Genomic DNA, 15,176 nt, shown 5'->3' with positions numbered 1-15,176 from the left:
CTCTCTCCTCTCTTCAGATTGAGAACTACCTGTTCCGGAACCATGAGACTCGTAAATACCTCCAGGAGCAGGCCTACCGCCTCCAACAGGGGATCGTTACCACCACCACTCAACAGGTGACACACACACACACACACACACATAACACACATAACACACACACACATAACAGTATTTAAAAATAGATTACAATCTAAATACAGCTGCAGAGGTCAAACCGGGGTCAGCAACACTGGGGTCAGCAATACGGGGGTCAGCAATACAGGGGTCAGCAACACAGGGGTCAGCAACACAGGGGTCAGCAACACGGGTCCTAGCGTGACTTGATTTAGTTGACTTATTGAGCGTAGCATTGTGTGTATTCACCCCACCAACAGCCTGTAATCTCCCTCCAGTGAAACTTTCTCCCCTGACCCACTCTGCTTCTGGTATGCAAGCTGTTTTAATTAGTTTCCCGCATCCAGTGCAGGCGGGAGGGATTGTTAATTGCGCTACCGAACTGCCCCTAATCAAAACGAAACAAAACGGCCTAACCCCAGCCGTCAGAAAACACAGAAAATTTAACTTTTTTCAATGTGTCAATCACTCTCGAGTCATCTGGGACCCACGAGCTAAGCCCAAGGGACTACTAGGGGGGCACTTGAACATTCGTAGTGTCATTCCAAAAAGTGATCAAATTCAACATCTACTCACAGACTCCAACCTTGACTTTCTCTGCCTCTCAGAGACATGGCTCCATAGAAACTCTCCATCTGCTGCTTTGATTGTGCCTGGCTACAATGTTTTCAGGAGAGACAGGACTGAAGGAAGAGGAGGGGTGTGATGATTTATATTAAAGAACATATCCGATGTAAACAAATTGAGTGGTCAGGTGATAATGAACTAGAATGTATTGGCCTGAACATTACACTGTCTCCCCAAATGTCTTTTACCCTCATTGGAATGTATAGGCCACCTTCCACCAAAAGTGTGTTTTTTGATCAGTTTAATAACATGCTTAGGGAATGTGATTTTGGGAAAGAGGTCATCTTAATGGGAGATTTTAACATTAATTATGAAGACAAGTGTTGTAGGAAAACCCTCAAACGGATCACTAATACCTTTGACCTTACACAGCTAGTTAAAGGGCCAACCAGGGTGACTTGTTGCTCTAAAACACAGATTGATTTGGTGTTCAGTAATAAACCAGAGAGAGTGACTAAATCATTCAATATGGTTACTGGGCTATCTGATCATAATCTGACACTTATAGCCAGAAAGCTGTCTAAGAGCAGGTTTAACCTCTCTACTGTTAGAAAGCCTGATCAACTAAGAATATTTTCCTAAAGAAAATCAAATCCAAACCTGGCCAAAAGAACACTCTTCCTTGGCTAAATGGAGAAATCTGGAAATTGATGAAAGAACGAGATTATTATCTAAAAATAGCCCTAAGATCCAAATTAGAGCATGACAGACGTAGGTTTACCATGTTGAGAAATAAGGTGATGAAAGAAATCAGACAGGCCAAGGCAAACTTTTTTATTGACATAATTGGTGAAGCAAAGGGAAATTCTAAACTGATCTGGGAGAATCTAAAAAAGTTAACAGGGAAAGACCATAGTAACACTGCAAAAAGACTAGAAATCATGGTGAATAACAATCTAACACAGGATGCAGTCGAAATAGCAATAGCCTTCAATTCCTACTTTATTGACTCTGTCAGGGTACTGACACAGAACCCCTCCACTGGTTTCTTGGGCTCAGTGCTAGTAAATGATGCTCAACCTGTCTTTATCATAAGGGAGGTTTCTGAGTCAAAGGTAGACAAGGTGATTAGCTCACTAAAGAACTCTAAAGCCAAAGATGTGTTTGGGATGGACTCTACCTTTCTTAAAAACTACAAAGAGTCACTCATTGGCCCCATTACTAAGGTCACCAACACATCTATTGGTCTCGGGGTGTTTCCAAGGGTATGGAAGTCGGCCATAATAACGGCCATCTTTAAATCAGGCGACCCTGCTGACGTGAGTAACTACAGGCCCATTAGTATACTACCTGTGGTGTCAAAGGTTGTTGAAAAGTGTGTAGCAGAACAACTGATTGCCCACCTCAACAACAGCCCCTTCACATTACATTGCATGCAGTTTGGCTTCAGAGCGAAACACTCCACAGAAATGGCCAACTGCTTTTTTCTGGAAAATGTGAAGTCCAAGATGGACAAAGGGGGCGTTGTTGGGGCTGTGTTTCTGGACCTAAGGAAGGCTTTTGATACTGTTAACCATGAGATTCTCATCACAAAATTGTCCAAGTTCAACTTTTCCCCGATGCCTTGAGATGGATGAAATCATACCTTGAAGGCAGAACTCAGTGTGTCAGAGTGAGCAATGAGCTGTCGCCCACTCTTAGCTATGATGTGGGTGTGCCCCCAAGGGTCAATACTGGGGCCCCTCCTGTTCAGCCTGTACATTAATGATCTGCCTTCTGTCTGTACTGGGTCTGAAGTTCAAATGTATGCAGATGATACAGTGATATATGTGCATGCAAAGAGCAAACAACAAGCTGCACAAGAACTCACTACTGTAATGGTCCAGGTTACAAAGTGGCTCAGTGACTCGTGTTTGCATCTCAATGTGAAAAAAACTGTTTGCATGTTCTTCACAAAGAGGGCAACAGATGCTACTGAGCCAGAAGTCTATGTGTCAGGGGAGAAGCTCCAGGGGGTATCTGATTTTAAGTACCTTGGCATCATACTTGATTCCAACCTCTCTTTTAAAAAAGCATGTGAAAAAGGTAATTCAAATAACCAAATTCAACCTAGCTAATTTCCGATTTATACGAAATTGTTTGACTACAGAGGTAGCAAAACTGTACTTCAAATCTATGATACTCCCCCACTTAACATACTGTTTGGCTAGTTGGGCCCAAGCTTGCTGTACAACAGTAAGACCTATTCAGTCTGTCTACAAACAGGCTCTCAAAGTGCTTGATAGGAAGCCCAATAGCCATCATCACTGTCACATCCTTAGAAAGCATGAGCTCCTGAGTTGGGAAAATCTTGTGCAATACACCGATGCATGTCTTGTATTCAAGATCCTAAATGGCTTGGCTCCCCCTCCACTCAGTATTTTTGTTAAACAGAAAACCCAAACATATGGCAGCAGATCCACAAGGTCTGCCATGAGAGGTGACTGTGTAGTTCCCCTAAGGAAAAGCACCTTTAGTAAATCCGCTTTTTCTGTGAGAGCTTCCCATGTCTGGAATACACTGCCATCAGACACACATAACTGCACCACATATCACACTTTCACAAAATGCTTGAAGACATGGCTAAAGGTCAATCAGATTTGTGAACATGGTCCCTAGCTGTGTGTTGCCGCTTTCCATGTCTGTTGTCTGTAACTTGTGAGGTGTGGAAACACTTTGTTGCTTTTATGAATTTTGTCTTGCTGCTTTTTGTTCTATGTTGCTCTGTCTGTATGCTACGTCTTGCTTGTCCTATGTTGCTATGTCTGTATGCTATGTCTTGTTCTATGTTGTTATTGTCTATATTGTAATTGTTTTTAATAACCTGCCCAGGGACTGCGGTTGAAAATTAGCCGGCTGGCTAAAACCGGCACTTTTACTGAAACGTTGATTAATGTGCACTGTCCCTGTAAAAATAAACTCAAACTCAAACTCAAACTGATTAACACTGAGGTCACTTAGGGGAGCAGGGGACAGGCTAACTATTTTGATCCTTTTTGGTTTTGCTCACCTCCAAGGTAGCAAAAGCTGTTAGTGCAGAACGTCTGCATTCAGATCAGCCTCTTATTACTACACAGCTTGTTAATGAAGAATTACTTTAGGGCAAAGGGTTTTGGAAGTTGAACATAACCTTATTGGATGATGTAAGATGAATTGATGACACCAATAAAACACCACCTCTGATTGGCTGATATATATATTAACATAATAAAACATGACTTTATTGTTTACTAACCACTCCTATAAACCCCACCTTTGACTCACATGATGAGGGTAAAGTGCATGTCAGAGAGTAAAGTACAGATCAGCACTGTAACATTCAGCTCTCTGGTGTTCAGCTCCACAACATTTGGATTTACCTTGTAAGAGAAAGAGATATTAGAAGGACATACCATCATCGGAAATGTAATCTTGAAGTGCAGCTTCACTTTAGGTTGGAAATTATACATTTGAGCGGATTAGTTTCTCTTGAAAGTGGAAATTGTGGAGAGTAAGTGAAAGTTATCTTCAGAAGCTGTTACAGAACAGGGAGTGGCACTGTGTAAGAAAATGGCATCCAAATCGTCTCTCCCAGAGGAGAATTTCAACTGTCCTGTCTGCTTTAGCGTCTTCAAGAATCCTGTCCTCCTGTCGTGTAGCCACAGCTTCTGTAAAACCTGTCTGGAATTATGCTGGCAACAGAAGGAACCACGGGAATGTCCAGTTTGCAGGAGAAGATCCTCAATGAATCCGCCATTGAACCTGGCTCTAAAGAACCTGTGTGAGGCCTTCTTACAGGAGAGGAGTCAGAGAGCTTCAGTTGGGTCTGAGGTACAGGAGGGGAGTCAGAGAGCTTCAGCTGGGTCTGAGGCACAGGAGAGGAGTCAGAGAGCTTCAGTTGGGTCTGAGGTACAGGAGGGGAGTCAGAAAGCTTCAGCTGGGTCTGAGGTGCTCTGCAGTCTGCACAGTGAGAAACTGAAACTCTTCTGTCAGAGGGATAAACAGCCCATCTGCATGGTGTGTCAGACCTCAAAGAAACATAAATCTCATGTCTGTGTCCCTGTAGATGAGGCTGTACAGGATTATAAGGAGGAACTTCAAACTGCCCTGAAGCCCTTACAGGAGAAGCTGGAGGTCTTCAATAAAGTTAAACTAACCTGTGATCAAACAGCAGAGCACATTACTAGCCAGGCCTTGCACACAGAAAAGCAGATTAGGAAAAAGTTTGAGAAGCTTCGCCAGTTTCTACAAGAGGAAGAGGAGGCCAGGATAGCTGCACTGAGGGAGGAAGAGCAGCAGAAGAGTCAGATGATGAAGAAGAAGATTGAAGAGATGAGCAGAGATAAATCGTCACTTTCAGACACAATCAGAGCCATAGAGGAGGAGTTGAAAGCTGAAGACATCTCATTCCTGCAGAACTTCAAGACCACAAAGGAAAGAGCCAAGTGCACACTGCAGGATCCACAGCTGGTCTCAGGAGCTCTGATAGACGTGGCCAAACACCTGGGCAACCTGCAGTTCAGAGTCTGGGAGAAGATGCAGGGGATCCTCAAATACACTCCTGTGATTCTGGACCCCAACACTGCACCTCCAGAGCTCTCTCTGACTGATGATCTGACCAGTGTGAGATACACAGGCACAAAACAGCAGCTCCCTGACAACCCAGAGCGATTAATGAAGTATATAGATGTTCTGGGCTCTGAGGGGTTTAGCTCAGGGAAACACAGCTGGGAGGTGGAGGTGGGGGACTACCGTCGGTGGAATCTGGGCGTGGCTAAAGAGTCCCTTGACAGGAAGGGGGAACGGGATGCATCACCACAGCATGGAATCTGGTGTATAGAGCAGCAGAGTGGTAAATATAAAGTAGGAGGAGGTGGCATCATCACTCTGAAGAGGAGACCCCAGAGGATCAGAGTGCAGCTGGACTACAACAAGGGGAAGGTGTCCTTCTACGACCCCAAAGACATGACACTCATCTACACTCTTAAAGACACATTTACTGAGAGACTGTTCCCATACTTTTATATTGGAACGGTTGCTGATGCCAACCGCCTTGATGTACAGATCTGCCAATCAAAGGTGTCTCTGACAGTGATGTCATCCTGATGAGGTGTGTGTGTGTGTGTGTGTGTGTGTCTGTGCGTGCGCGTGTGCATGTGCGTGCGCGTGTGAGAAACATTGTCAGTTTCAGTGGACATTATCACAAGATCAGTTTTGTGGTTAAAATTAATATTCACATAATTTCTAGAAACTACGGGACATAAATATCTCTATACTTACAATGTGCTTCACTTCTAAGAATCAATTGTTTATAATAATAAATGTATCCAGGGTGAATCCTGGTTGGTATTCTAACAAGACGAGGGTGCTGCATTGGGAAAATCTCACATAAGTAAAATATTTGTTTCTAATGCAATAAAAAAATGTATGTGAAATACCGTATATTTCTGTAACAACAGACGATTAAGACTATCAAATCTAACAGTATCTAATCTAAGGTGGTGACGACTGTGGGCTGAATAAGAGTTCTCTCAGATCAGGTGGTGGCGATATGATTTGTTAACTTCTGTTTAGACTGACATTTTAGATAGACCTGTCAGTAGTGATAGACCTGTCAGTAGTGATAGACCTGTCATTAGTGATAGACCTGTCAGTAGTGATAGACCTGTCATTAGTGATAGACCTGTCAGTAGTGTTAGACCTGTCAGTAGTGATAGACCTGTCAGTAGTGATAGACCTGTCAGTAGTGTTAGACCTGTCAGTAGTGATAGACCTGTCAGTAGTGTTAGACCTGTCAGTAGTGATAGACCTGTCAGTAGTGTTAGACTTTTCAGTAGTGTTAGACCTGTCAGTAGTGATAGACCTGTCAGTAGTGTTAGACCTGTCAGTAGTGATAGACCTGTCAGTAGTGATAGACCTGTCAGTAGTGATAGACCTGTCAGTAGTGTTAGACCTGTCAGTAGTGATAGACCTGTCAGTAGTGATAGACCTGTCAGTAGTGTTAGACCTGTCAGTAGTGATAGACCTGTCAGTAGTGATAGACCTGTCAGTAGTGTCATCCCTGTAATGTCCTGTGATCTATATATGATGATTTGAATGATTGGTTGTGGTATGCTATGATGTTGTTATTCTTGTTGTTGATGTTGCAGACGTGCCCAAATAAATTTCCCCTCATGGATAAATAACGATTTTTATAATTGAATTGAATTGATAATAAAAAAAAACTGTGAAACCATTTTAAAAAACTGTCAGTCAGCTTTCCCTAATTAATACCCATCAACCCTCCTGGTTTGGACACATTGATAAATGCAACCACCCACATAAATGACAACCACCCACAGACTAGGGAAATATTAGTATTTAAGTACAAAATGGGGCCTTTGGTAGCAGCCATACAAGAAGTAACACTTTCTGACCAACTGGTCACCATGACAGTGAAATACATAAGATAATGCTGGGAGTATCTAGCAGTAACCACCACATCTTAGATCTCTACCCGGTACAGCCAGAAGAGGACTGGTTACTGATCTGGTTCCTCTTTAGGTTTCATCCTAGGTTCCTGCCTTCTAGGGATGTTTCCACTGTGTTTCTGCCACTGCATTGCTTACTCTTTTGAGGTTTTAGGCAGGGTATCTGCATAGCACTTTGTGACAACTACTGATGTAAAAAGGGCTTCATAAATACACTCTTGGACACGTTGAGGACAGAGGTGGACGGAGCCACACACACATTCAGAAATCACACACGTCAGGGTATCCTATCATGTCAACTTTTTGATATTTTATTCAACAATTACATTAATTAGATTTTATTTGTACTTCAATCCTTTGTTTATACTGACATTACAGAAGATGAGACACAATGCTTGATGATTAATTTAACGGTGAAGATGAGACACGATGCTTAGTGATTCATTTCATGGTGAAGATTCAACACGATTTTTTGTGATTCATTACATTGTGAAGATCAGACACGATTCTTAGTGATTCATTTCATGGTAAAGATGTGACAGTTTGTATTTCCTGTTATTTGATCGTAAAGAGATTGTATTGTCATCTGAAGATGATTCAAGTTTCTCCTCAAGATGCTCTGAAGTAGTGCTGTCTATTATACCTCTCAGATTGTCTTTCATCTTGAGATAAGTGGAATATTAGGTTTCACTGCTAGACAGATAACTGTTTTGTTCCTGTCTCACAGTCTTCTTCTTGTTCTTCTTCAGATGATTGACAGGATCTGTGTGAAAGTCCAGGACCATCTCAACTCCCTGAGGAACTCCGAGACAGACGTGATCTTAGACGACGTCAAGACGGCCGAAAACCTGATGAAGGATGCCAGGAACTCCAAAACGGTGAGTGGGGAGATAGATTCTGACATTGGATCGACTCGTTGTTTCAGTACACCAAAGTCACTGGTCATTTTCCTTTTTCTAACCCTCTCCTCCTGTCCTCCTTTCCTCCTCTCCCATTCTCTCCTCTCCTCCTGTCCTCCTCTCCCCTCCTCTCCTCTCCCCTTCTCTCCTCTCCTCCTCTCCCATTCTCTCCCCTCCTCCTCTTCCCTCTCCCCCTCCTCTCCCCTCTCCTTCTCTCATCTCCCCTCTTCTCCCCTCCTCTTCTTATCTCCTCCTCTCCCCTTCTCTCATCTCATCCTCTCCTGCTCTCCTCTCCTCCTCTCCCATTCTCTCCCCTCCTCTTCTCCTGTCCTCCTCCTCTCCTGTCCTCTCTCCTCCTGTCCTCCTCTCTCCTCCTGTCCCCCTCCCCCCTCTCTTCCTCCTCTCCTCCTCCTCCTCTCTACTCTCCTCCCCCCAGCTGCTTCCTAACCTGTACCACCTGGGAGCAGCATCCAGAGAAGAGGTCAACGGTCAGTCAGTAGGACCCATCCAGGAGAAACTGGAGTCCATGGCTGGAGAGGTGGCCAGGGTCATGGATGAACAGCTACAGGTAGGGGGCCAAGACGTACAGTAGAGTACGGACATCCAGTGGTGTTAAGCATGCGCCGGAGGTCAAACAATATTTTCAGCAAAAAGTCAAGGAAGGCAATGTTTGAAGAGAACTGATGATGGGTCAAAATGTTGTTTAAAAAAACATAGATTAGACTAGAATATGCTGACAGGATACTGCTCTAAACAGGTTCCATTTCTTTCAAATAGCATCTACAGAAATGTGTATATTTCAAAAGAGCAGGGTTCTGACATCCTAAAAGACAGTTTGACAAGAGCGGATGTTAATGGTATGGGCAGCAGGTAGGCAGACGCCTGAGTTAACATCCTCGTCTCGTCTCTCTCTGCCCTCCTGACCCATGCACGTCCATCCACACACACAAACACACACACACACACACACACACACACACACAGCAACACACACACACACACACACCAACACACACACACACACACCAACACACACACACACACACCAATACACACACACACACACGCTCTGCTTGTCTTCCTCTGCCCTACACAAGCGGTTGGTTTTCAAAGAGGAACCTCCAGAGAGCCTTGCATGTTCTCCTGTTTTTCTAATCCCTCAGACATATCCACCGTTGAGACGTCCAGAGCTGAGATACTGCTCGACTGGAATAAATATGTGCATAACTCCCAAGCCTTAATGTTGTTGTTGTTGTTGTTGTGTCAGCAGAGGAGCTGTCATTTTTTACTCAGGCTATAATCAGAGCAGAGAGAAAGAGTTATGTGAGGGAGCCTGACACACACACACACACACACACACACACACACACACACACACACACACACACACACACACACACACACACACACACACACACACACCCGGTCCCTGTCACTCTAGTTAATAGCATAGAGAGGAGAAGCTGTGTGGAATACAAACGAGGTGCTGTGTGTGTGTGTGTGTGTGTGTGTGTGTGTGTGTGTGTGTGTGTGTGTGTGTGTGTGTGTGATCAACATGCAGGTAGACTGCCTTTGACGACCTGGTGGTTTGTCTGCTACAGCCTAGTGTTGCAGACATGATGATCTACCTTACCTGAGACCTGAAGGCCTGAAGCTTTAGCTTAGTGAGCTAACACAGTCTTGTGGTGTGTAGGAGCCCGGGTTTAGTGCCTTATAGGATGACATTAAACTGGCATGTTCTGATTAGCGTCATACGCTCTCAAATGATAAGATATTTACAGTGGGGGAAAAAAGTATTTAGTCAGCCACCAATTGTGCATGTTCTCCCACTTAAGAAGATGAGAGAGGCCTGTAATTTTCATCATAGGTACACGTCAACTATGACAGACAAATTGAGGGAAAGAAATCCAGAAAATCACATTGTAGGATTTTTAATGAATTTATTTGCAAATTATGGTGGAAAATAAGTATTTGGTCACCTACAAACAAGCAAGATTTCTGGCTCTCACAGACCTGTAACGTCTTCTTTAAGAGGCTCCTCTGTCCTCCACTCGTTACCTGTATTAATGGCACCTGTTTGAACTTGTTATCAGTATAAAAGACACCTGTCCACAACCTCAAACAGTCACACTCCAAACTCCACTATGTCCAAGACCAAAGAGCTGTCAAAGGGACACCAGAAACAAAATTGTAGACCTGCACCAGGCTGGGAAGACTGAATCTGCAATAGGTAAGCAGCTTGGTTTGAAGAAATCAACTGTGGGAGCAATTATTAGGAAATGGAAGACATACAAGACCACTGATAATCTCCCTCGATCTGGGGCTCCACGCAAGATCTCACCCCGTGGGGTCAAAATGATCACAAGAACGGTGAGCAAAAATCCCAGAACCACACGGGGGGGACCTAGTGAATGACCTGCAGAGAGCTGGGACCAAAGTAACAAAGCCTACCATCAGTAACACACTACGCCGCCAGGGACTCAAATCCTGCAGTGCCAGACGTGTCCCCCTGCTTAAGCCAGTACATGTCCAGGCCCGTCTGAAGTTTGCTAGAGTGTATTTGGATGATCCAGAAGAGGATTGGGAGAATGTCATATGGTCAGATGAAACCAAAATATAACTTTTTGGTAAAAACTCAACTCGTCGTGTTTGGAGGACAAAGAATGCTGAGTTGCATCCAAAGAACACCATACCTACTGTGAAGCATAGGGGTGGAAACATCATGCTTTGGGGCTGTTTTTCTGCGAAGGGACCAGGACGACTGATCCGTGTAAAGGAAAGAATGAATGGGGCCATGTATCGTGAGATTTTGAGTGAAAACCTCAATCATCCATCAGCAAGGGCATTGAAGATGAAACGTGGCTGGGTCTTTCAGCATGACAATGATCCCAAACACACCGCCCGGGCAACGAAGGAGTGGCTTCGTAAGAAGCATTTCAAGGTCCTGGAGTGGCCTAGCCAGTCTCCAGATCTCAACCCCATAGAAAATCTTTGGAGGGACTTGAAAGTCCGTGTTGCCCAGCGACAGCCCCAAAACATCACTGCTCTAGAGGAGATCTGCATGGAGGAATGGGCCAAAATACCAGCAACAGTGTGTGAAAACCTTGTGAAGACTTACAGAAAACGTTTGACCTGTGTCATTGCCAACAAAGGGTATATAACAAAGTATTGAGAAACTTTTGTTATTGACCAAATACTTATTTTCCACCATAATTTGCAAATAAATTCATTAAAAATCCTACAATGTGATTTTGTGGATTTTTTTTCTCATTTTGTCTGTCATAGTTGACGTGTACCTATGATGAAAATTACAGGCCTCTCTCATCTTTTTAAGTGGGAGAACTTGCACAATTGGTGGCTGACTAAATACTTTTTTCCCCCACTGTACCCATAGATACCTCACACATGTGAACACTCAGAAGCCCATAGATTGGTTCTGTATTGTAGTAACTGTGTAAATGTCAAGGGTATGTATCAGATGATAGAGATAGTGATTTATAACAGGTTGGTCTAGGACTCTAGTGTGTCTGTCCTCCCTCTGTCATCCCTCTGTCCTCCCTCTGTCATCTCTCTGTCCTCCCTCTGTCATCCCTCTGTCCTCCCTCTGTCATCGCTCTGTCCTCCATCTGTCCTCCCTCTGTCCTCGTCCTGGATGATGGGTAGCACAACCTAGTCTGTCGGCTCTAGTCTTATCTTTCGATTTCAGCTGAGGAACACACACATAAACACACATACGTGCCCATACACGCACCGTATGAACACACACACACACACACATCCACTCAAGTGGTCGTAACCTGAGGGTTAATGGCATGTTGTTCATCTGTTTATCCGTCCGAGAGGAGATTGGGCTATATTTAAATTGTAGTGTTAATTCAGTGTTTTTTTAGGGAATAGGGTGCCATTTGGAACATAACCAACTACTTTCCAGTTATCAGTAGGTCAGATCAGTGGATCAGTGTTGGCGCTAGACTGTTAGATTTCTCCTCCAGTTATCAGTAGGTCAGATCAGTGGATCAGTGTTGGCGCTGGACTGTTAGATTTCTCCTCCAGCCAGAGAAGCTGTGATGGAACTGTCAAAGGTTTTATCAGACTGAAGTCCTCCCACTGTGTTTATTACACTGGGAGTTGTAGACTTTCCTCCTCTTAAAAACATAAAGCTTTATGCCCTAGCAACCATATCCTGGCCTTAAGGGGGATCTGAAGATCATTCTAGTGGTGGAGCTGTATGAGATCATTTCAGAGATTTCAAAATAAATCAAAACCGCACACTAGAAAATATGTGTATTGCATAACCAGTACCTTATGTTATTTCAGTTGTTCCTTTCATAATCAGTATCTTGCTATGTTATTTCAGTTGTTCCTGTCATAACCAGTACCTTGTTATGTTATGTCAGTTGTTCCTGCCATAACCAGTACCTTGTTATGTTATTTCAGTTGTTCCTGTCATAACCAGTACCTTATGTTATTTCAGTTGTTCCTGTCATAACCAGTACCTTGTTATGTTATTTCAGTTGTTCCTGTCATAACCAGTACCTTATGTTATTTCAGTTGTTCCTGTCATAACCAGTACTTTGTTATGTTATTTCAGTTGTTCCTGTCATAACCAGCACCTTGTTTTGTTATTTCAGTTGTTCCTGTCTTAACCAGTACATTGTTATGTTATTTCAGTTGTTCCTGCCATAACCAGTACTTTGTTATGTTATTTCAGTTGTTCCTGTCATAACCAGCACCTTGTTTTGTTATTTCAGTTGTTCCTGTCTTAACCAGTACCTTGTTATGTTATTTCAGTTGTTCCTGCCATAACCAAAACCTTGTTATGTTATTTCAGTTGTTCCTGTCATAACCAGCACCTTGTTTTGTTATTTCTCTAGTGGTGATGATGATGCCTCTAGTAATGTACTTTATGGTGGATGTCTAGATGTGATGTGTTATAGCTTCTCTTTCCAGAGTCTGTTGGAGTCCATGGTGGATGCTGCGGAGGGTCTGTGTCCCCATGTGATGAGGAAGACTAACCTTCGTCAGGACCTGATCAAAGCCAGCACAGCTAAGATGGTGGTCCCCCGTAGCTTTGTCAAGAACACCCTGCTGGAACAGTCTGGAGTTGACATCATCAACAAGATCAGGTGAGACTAGAGTTTTATCATGTGTATATATGGCAAGATACTTTACTTCACACTAATGGTGTCCCAACTTTCTAATGTTGCTAAATTCACCATTATTTTGCTATTGTCCTGAAATCACTAAGCTCGATTTCCTTGTTCTCTTCGCTGAATGAACTACGGCCTCTGGCTGGCAAGCCTAAGTACATTGAGAAGCAGAATCATGGTGTACTACTTTTATATTGTGTTATCTACAGAGATGTTGTGTTGTGTCCAGATGTGTCTGTATCCTCTGTCACTGTCTGTGATAGGCTCATACAGTGAGGGAAAAAAGTATTTGATCCCCTGCTGATTTTGTACGTTTGCCCACTGACAAAGAAATGATCAGTCTATAATTTTAATGGTAGGTTTAATTGAACAGTGAGAGACAGAATAACAACATATAAATCCAGAAAAACGCATGTCAAAAATGTTATAAATTGATTTGCATTTTGACATGCGTTTTTCAGGATTTTTTTGTTGTTATTCTGTCTCTCACTGTTCAAATAAACCTACCATTAAAATTATAGACTGATCATTTCTTTGTCACTGATTGTTAGATTCACACTTATTTGTCCTATTGTTCGACAGTGTGCAGGTCTCCATCCTCCTAGTGTAGATTCCCACATTGTCAATTAGAACGCCACAGGGTTGTTCACAGCCTGCTGGTCTGATGGCCCAAACAACCTTGCCTCAGTGTTGACCCCGTGAAGTGGGAATGAATGAAGCATCTCTCCTCTTTCTTACTCCATTCCTCTGTTTCTCTCCTCTCCTCTCCATTCCTTTGTTTCTCTCCTCTCCTCTCCATTCCTCTGTTTCTCTCCTCTCCTCTCCATTCCTCTGTTTCTCTCCTCTCCTCTCCTCTCTGTTTCTCTCCTCTCCTCTCCATTCCTCTGTTTCTCTCCTCTCCTCTCCTCTCTGTTTCTCTCCTCTCCTCTCCATTCCTTTGTTCCTCTCCTCTCCTCTCCTCTCCTCTCCTCTCCTCTCCTCTCCTCCTCTCTCTCCTCTCCTCTCCTCTCCTCTCCTCTCCTCTCCTCTCCTCTCCATCCCTCTGTTTCTCTCCTCTCCTCTCCATTCCTCTGTTTCTCTCCTCTCCTCTCCTCTCTGTTTCTCTCCTCTCCTCTCCTCTCTGTTTCTCTCCTCTCCTCTCCATCCCTGTTTCTCTCCTCTCCTCTCCATCCCTGTTTCTCTCCTCTCCTCTCCATTCCTCTGTTTCTCTCCTCTCCTCTCCTCTCCTCTCTGTTTCTCTCCTCTCCTCTCTGTTTCTCTCCTCTCCTCTCCATCCCTTTGTTTCTCTCCTCTCCTCTCCATTCCTCTGTTTCTCTCCTCTCTGTTTCTCTCCTCTCCTCTCCTCTCTGTTTCTCTCCTCTCCTCTCCATTCCTGTTTCTCTCCTCTCCTCTCCATTCCTCTGTTTCTCTCCTCTCCTCTCCTCTCTGTTTCTCTCCTCTCCTCTCCTCTCTGTTTCTCTCCTCTCCTCTCCTCTATCCCTCTGTTTCTCTCCTCTCCTCTCCATCCCTCTGTTTCTCTCCTCTCCTCTCCATCCCTCTGTTTCTCTCCTCTCCTCTCCATTCCTTTGTTTCTCTCCTCTCCTCTCCTCTCTGTTTCTCTCCTCTCCTCTCCTCTCGGTTTCTCTCCTCTCCTCTCCATTCCTTTGTTTCTCTCCTCTCCTCTATCCCTTTGTTTCTCTCCTCTCCTCTCCTCTCTGTTTCTCTCCTCTCCTCTCCATTCCTCTGTTTCTCTCCTCTCCTCTCCATTCCTCTGTTTCTCTCCTCTCCTCTCCATTCCTTTGTTTCACTCCTCTCCTCTCCATTCCTCTGTTTCTCTCCTCTCCTCTCCTCTCTGTTTCTCTCCTCTCCTCTCCATCCCTTTGTTTCTCTCCTCTCCTCTCCGTTCCTTTGTTTCTCTCCTCTCCTCTCCATTCATTTGTTTCTCTCCTCTCCTCTCCTCTCTGTTTCTCTCCTCT

At 43.9% G+C, this 15,176-nt stretch overlaps 2 protein-coding genes across 2 annotated transcripts in view; both read left to right on the top strand.

Moving 5' to 3' along the window:
* The window catches only part of LOC121585340 (F-actin-uncapping protein LRRC16A-like), a 250,051-nt gene that overhangs the window by 202,782 nt on the left and 32,093 nt on the right, over positions 1-15,176 (top strand). The window contains exons 25-28 of the mRNA XM_041901721.2: positions 18-116; positions 7,922-8,050; positions 8,508-8,639; positions 13,022-13,197. Of these exons, the coding sequence (XP_041757655.2) occupies positions 18-116; positions 7,922-8,050; positions 8,508-8,639; positions 13,022-13,197 (536 nt within the window). The remainder of the gene's footprint in view (positions 1-17; positions 117-7,921; positions 8,051-8,507; positions 8,640-13,021; positions 13,198-15,176) is intronic.
* Positions 4,057-6,873, top strand: LOC121586065 (nuclear factor 7, brain-like). Its single transcript, XM_041902518.1, has one exon. The coding sequence runs from the start codon at positions 4,273-4,275 to the stop codon at positions 5,806-5,808; it is 1,536 nt and encodes a 511-aa protein (XP_041758452.1). The 5' UTR covers positions 4,057-4,272; the 3' UTR covers positions 5,809-6,873.

Source organism: Coregonus clupeaformis, chromosome 17 (assembly GCF_020615455.1).
Source record: "Coregonus clupeaformis isolate EN_2021a chromosome 17, ASM2061545v1, whole genome shotgun sequence".
In the NCBI taxonomy this organism is placed as follows: Eukaryota; Metazoa; Chordata; class Actinopteri; order Salmoniformes; family Salmonidae; genus Coregonus; species Coregonus clupeaformis.
This window is presented reverse-complemented; position numbering and strand designations above follow the sequence as displayed.

What these genes read in the sequence shown, in the direction of transcription:
- LOC121586065 (XM_041902518.1), top strand. Translation starts at nt 4,273, where the DNA reads ATGGCATCCAAATCGTCTCTCCCAGAGGAGAATTTCAACTGTCCTGTC.